The sequence below is a fragment of the Cryptomeria japonica genome, chromosome 9 (genome assembly GCF_030272615.1).
Source record: "Cryptomeria japonica chromosome 9, Sugi_1.0, whole genome shotgun sequence".
Classification (NCBI taxonomy): Eukaryota; Viridiplantae; Streptophyta; class Pinopsida; order Cupressales; family Cupressaceae; genus Cryptomeria; species Cryptomeria japonica.
This window is the reverse complement of record NC_081413.1, coordinates 508,078,188-508,083,977: the sequence shown is the minus strand read 5'-3', so window position 1 is coordinate 508,083,977 and position 5,790 is coordinate 508,078,188. Positions and strand designations below refer to the sequence as shown.

The window sequence follows — 5,790 nt, the reverse complement described above, 5'->3', positions numbered from 1 at the left end:
TGGGGTCTCCATAGCGAATCGCCAAAAAGAAAAGCAATTGTTTGATGGAAAGAAGGGTATACCATTGTTAAATAATGCGACATCAAACCAGAGAATACGACACCCTGCAAGCAATTCATACCCAATAAATATCCACACACGTGAGCTGCCAGTATCCACAAACCATCTGCGCCAAAGCTCCTCAACTTGGTGTCAACTGACTTTAAGCACCAAGTGATTGAAAACAAATCATGAGAGAATCTAGTCGTGACTAGATTTTAAAGTACACTTATATTCAATTGCCCCGAGGCCAAAACTGGCCCTAATCAATGATGCCGACAAGCGTCACATCACGTTGGTGAGAAGAGACCATAACAGGTAAATAGGGCAAACGGTCGATCTCTCCACCGGAAACCATGATGGGGGGTAAAGTGACTACCGGGGAGCAAAACAACAAATTGCTCCATAGCTGGTAGTTGTGGAATGAACCGGAGAGCGCACAACCATCAATAGACCCAACCGGAGAGCGACCCCCTAAACGAAGAGTGAGAATAACATGTCAACCGGTGGAGCCAATGCCACATCACCAACCGGCCCCAAAAACATCATTGGTGAAAAATCAGGTGGGGTCACCTATGGCTATAGCCAATTTAGGAAGTCTATTAGCTTCACCATTACCTTCCCTGTAAATGTGGCTAACCCGATATTCCTTAAAGGTAGCTAGCAGCGCCAAGATCGGTTGAAGCCACTAATTAAGATGCCAACTAGGGATGCTATTACAGTGGATCACATTAATAACATTTAATGAGTCTCCCTCCAAATAAATTCTCTACACCCCTGGCTCCTTCCCTAACTAAAGACCTCTGAAAGCCGCTTTGAATTTCGCTTCATTATTAGTGGCCACACCAATATTTTTAGAGATTTCTTTTAAATAGAGACCATCAAAATCCCTCAGAATACAACCAATTCCACTTTGACCCGGATTTCCTGTAGACGCACCATCAAGGTTTACCTTGCACCACCCAACCTCTGGCGCATCCCATTTCACCCCCACTCTTGGATTGATCTGATCCACCGGGGTACCCAGTCCAAAGATCGGAGGGATGAGGAGGTTTGGAAGAACCAACTTAATCTTACAATCCCAGTCCGTGAACAAGTTTTTCTTTAAAGATTTGGATTGGGCAGCCTCATTCAGGAGTTCAGTTAGGTGGTTCTCTATTTTCCCACAAAGAGACAATAGGCTCATTTCTTTACCCTGGAAGATTAAGTGGTTCCTTTCTTTCTAGATTTCCCAGATCAAAAGAGATGGGAGGATAAAAAGAAAATCAACAAAAACAACCTTACCTGCTAGTTTAGGCCATTGCAAAAACCAATCGACCAATCCTGTTGGGAAGGGGCCAAAGATTCACAGTTTACCCATGAAATGCCACCAACAGTGACTTGGAGAATTTGTAGTGGAGAAGAAGATGATCCACAGTCTCTTCCTTTTCCAAACATAAAGGACATTTGCTAGGTCCATTGATACCCATTGATTGGAGCCTTTCTTGAGTCAAGATTTTTCTCTGACAAGCCAACTAGGCAAAGGGCTCGCTTTGGGAAGGAGATGTTGATGCCAAAAAAGATTAAAAGGTCAGTCTTGTTTGTCGATAGCCGCTTCTTTCAGTTTGTAACCAAAACATACTTTTTATTTGCCATCAGAGGAGCCGCACCACCTAATAATGTCCCTATTAGGGGAAGGGAAAATAAACCTTTTGTTGAGAATGTCAGTAAATAGGTCCTTCAGATGCTGATCCAAAGAGTTCCATTTCCATTTGACAATACCATTTTCTTGGATCTAATAACCATAATCACAGATATTGTGCTCCCAAAGGCGACAAGTTTCGACCATAATAGGTTGTAGAGAGGGGTTGTGGCATAGCGCAGCTTCACCAGACCAATAATCAAACCAAAAGGAGGCATGCTTGCCATTCCTGACATCCCAGTTAACCTGATCACTGATGATTTCCCCGCTGTCCATAATGAAATTCCAGATAGCCAAGCCTTTGGGAGGATTGTTGATAGTCAGTATCCTTTTAGGCTCCAGGGAGTCCAGATATTTGTGTTTTAAGAGCCTTACCCATTTTTGCTTCCTGCCGCTATAGATCTCCCAAACCAACTTAGCACCCATTGCTAAATTCATGACCAAGATTTGGCGAATGCCAGCACTTCCTGCCTTTTTTGGTTGGCAAATCTTTTTCCAAGCTATCAAAGGGAATTTACCTTTGTCATCTGAACTATTCCAAAGGAAGTTTCTCATTAGAGAAATCAATTCATCTTCAATTGCCACCGGTAATCTCAGGCAAGCCATGGAAAAAACTGGTAGTGCTGAAAGAACTGATTTTATCATAGTAAGCTTCCCAGCAGAGGATAACCACTTACCTTTCCAAGATGCAAGTTTGGATTTGCACTTATCAATAAGATGCTTCCAGTAGTGAGATCTGTTGCTACCAATGAAGAGGGGAGTACCAAGAAACTTCCTAGGGAAGTTAGTGACTCTGAGATTAAGAATCCTTGATAATACAACTTGTAGGTTAAGCAGGGTGTTGACAAAAAACACTTCAGATTTATGCCAGTTGATTTTTTGCCCAAAATCCAAACAATAATCATCAAGGCATGATTTAATAGTTCTAGCTTCCCGCCTACAAGCCGAACCAAACAAAATGGTGTCATCAACAAACTGGAGATGAGTCATTTTTTTAACCCCTGTTGCCACATTAACTCCAACCCAACGGTCATCTTGCTGAAGATCTCTAATAGATCGACCTAGAGCTTCAACCATTATGATAAACAAAAATGGTGATAATGGATCACCTTGTCTGATTCCTCTTGTCGAAGAGAAAAAACCATGGGATGAGCCATTAACCAAAACAAAGAATTTGGGGGAAGAAAGACAACTTGTGACCCAAGTGAGCCATTCCTTGTAGAAGCCAAATTTATTAAGAACATCAAATAAGAAACCCATGTCCACCATGTCATAAGCTTTCAGGATGCCTAGTTTTAAAACCATACAGGAGTCCTTGGTCTTTCGGGCTGTGTGAAGCGTTTCATGAGCAACGATAATGCCTTCCACAATGGATCTTCTAGGGGCAAAACCACTTTGTTCATTTGATATAATGTGATTAAGGAGGGGCTTCAATCTGTTAGCAATGATCTTTGTTACAATCTTATATACAGTGTTGCATAGAACAATGGGCCTAAAGTCACTCATCTATTGTGGATTTTGCTTCTTCGGAATTAGAGTAAAAAAGGTGTGATTGAAAGTCCCTAAGATAGTCATCTTCTTTCTTGATTCTTCTACTGCAAGGTGTAGATATCGAGCAATGATATCCCATAAATGATGGAAGAAAGCAGCAGGGAAGCCATCCGGGCCAAGAGTCTTATCCGGTTTCAGCTCAAAGATGGTAGTCCTTACCTTATCAATTGGAATAGGAGTACAAAGAGCTATATTTTGATCACCGGATATAATAGATGGGATTGAGTTCAAAATTCCAGTTCTTGCTTCATGATCGTTCTGATGGAACCCGTTCAACAAAGAGTCAAAGAATCTTACAACTTCCTGCGCAATGTCCTCATAATCCCTGACAGTAACTCCGTCTGGTCTCATAATCTCCGATATTTTGTTTCTATTTTGATAGGCAACGGCCGACCAGTGGAAGAATTTGGTGTTTTTGTCACCTTCCTCAAGCCACAACTCCCTTGATTTTTGATGCCAATGAATTTCCTCACACCGAAGGATTTCATTTAGGTCAGACTTGAGAGAATTTTCTTTGATAAATAGATCCTCAGTCATTCCAGAAGTGATTACAGAGCTAGTTAAGTTTGTCAGTTTAGCCTTAATTCTTAATTTCTCCATATGAATATTCTTTAAATGGCTCTTATTCCATTCTTTGATCTTGACCTTAATATACTTGATCTTTTTATTGAGAATGAGAAGTCTCGAATAATTCCCAAAAACCGGTTCATTCCACCAAGCGGCTATAAGGTCATATAGTTCAGGCATTCTGAACCGCATTTTCTCAAACCAGAACGGGGTGCCCCCCTCCGCTTGACCCAAGGTGACCTCTAGACAGATTGGGTAGTGATCTGATCCGATAAGCGGGAGAATCGACGATTCTAAGGCTAAATTTTGTCCTAACCACTCACAAGAGACAAGAAACCGGTCAAGCCATTCAACAATATTAGTGAAATCTGTTCTCCAATTCGTCCATGTGAAAATACCATTTTTCGGAACAATGTCTAAAAGGTGATTCCGCTCAACAAAATCCAAAAAGTCCTTTTGGGACGTACCATTTCTCTGAATACCCCCACTTTTCTTAGTGCCAAAGAGGATCGCATTGAAGTCCTCGGCTACCACGCAACTATTGTCGGTAATACTGTTTAGTTTGCTGGTTAAGAGAGCCCAGAGAGCCTGTTTATCATCGATAGTAGATGGTTTGTACACATTGAAAATATTAAAATTCTCATTCCGTCCAAGAATGGTACCTGCGAAGTGTTGCCAATACTTATCATCCCCTACAAGTGAGATATTAACATTCATGGGGTTCCAAATGATACCCAAGCCACCAAAGGCTCCATCCGATTGCCTAAGAAGCCCATTCCACTATTTCCAAACTTTCATTTTAGCAGCAGTCTCAACCATGCTCCATTTAGTTTCCTGAAGTAGCCAAATATCTCCTTTAGTGTCATCAATATGGTGCTTAATCAAGTGCCATTTGTCAGGGGCATTGATGCCCCTGACATTCCAAGATAGGAGTTCCATTTCTCCTGGGGAAGGGTATTTCCCTTCCCTAAATTAAGTTTGGTTTGACCACAGGCAGCACCAGCCACTACAAGCATAACTTTTTTGGACTTGCGCCCCCGCACACATTTTGGCTTAAAATTAGATTTGTCAATAGTTGAATCCGATTTACCAAAACCTTTTGGAGTACCCTCTAGTATAAGATCTAAGTCCGGTTCAAAGTTTCAATTTCACCATCTTCCAGCTCAATGCCTGTCGAGGAGCAGATCTGCCCTCCCATCTCCCTCAACGTGCCGGTCTCCATAACCGTAGAGTGAAGATTGTCATCTTCAATTACCAGTTGATTCCTAGGCACACAGGGGGAGGGTGGAAGTGAATCTGCTAACTTGGATTCAATATCTGCCTGTAGGGTTTTGATCTTCTCCAAAAGTGTGAGAAGATCTTGTTGACTCTTGCATTGACTAGAGGAGGGAGGAATTATGATCAAAGGGGTTGCTTCCGTTAGTGGGACATTCTCATTATCAAGAGTGTTGTTGCAAATAGCTTCCCCGGTGTCAAAGGCAATAGAAGGTTCCGGTTGCAGATTTACCTCAATAGGAGATTGCATACAGGAATAACTTCACCGAATCGTAGCCAAAACATCACAACTAATATTGGTATGATCTAAGGAAAAGCATTTAAGACAAATATGTAGTTGATCTTCTCTATCAATCTTTTGGATCCAGATCTTCCCTACCCCAATAATTCTGACTTCGTCGGGGATCTTGGTGATTTGATCCGTGCTAATACAAATTCTGAGGAAGCTTCCCCATAATTTATCCTCCAAGATATCATCTGCCGATACAAAGGTGCCAAGGTCTTTGTATATATCCTTGATGACATCAATGTGCCAATAATCTGAGGGACAATTATACAGTCTTATCCATACCTTGTTGTTCGACGGTACATACGTTCGGGGGTTGAAATTGGGCTGCCAATCAATGGTGTGAACTTCAATGCCATCTAAGATGTATAGACCTTTGTTTTGTGCTTGC

The 5,790-nt window shown here is 41.7% G+C and overlaps 1 protein-coding gene across 1 annotated transcript; it reads right to left on the bottom strand.

The window, feature by feature from the left end:
• Nucleotides 1-1,813: 1,813 nt before the first annotated feature.
• LOC131858469 (uncharacterized) lies at nucleotides 1,814-2,797 on the bottom strand. The gene is made up of 2 exons (XM_059211715.1): nucleotides 2,398-2,797; nucleotides 1,814-2,247 (listed from the first exon to the last, which is right to left on the bottom strand). The coding sequence occupies exons 1-2, from the start codon at nucleotides 2,795-2,797 to the stop codon at nucleotides 1,814-1,816; spliced, it is 834 nt and encodes a 277-aa protein (XP_059067698.1).
• Nucleotides 2,798-5,790: the final 2,993 nt, after the last annotated feature.

What these genes read in the sequence shown, in the direction of transcription:
- LOC131858469 (XM_059211715.1), bottom strand. Translation starts at nt 2,797, where the DNA reads ATGGTTGAAGCTCTAGGTCGATCTATTAGAGATCTTCAGCAAGATGAC. An exon ending in CAAACTTGCATCTTGGAAAG is followed by an intron (nt 2,248 to 2,397) that starts GTAAGTGGTTAT and finishes GGAATAGTTCAG; the next exon opens with ATGACAAAGGTAAATTCCCT.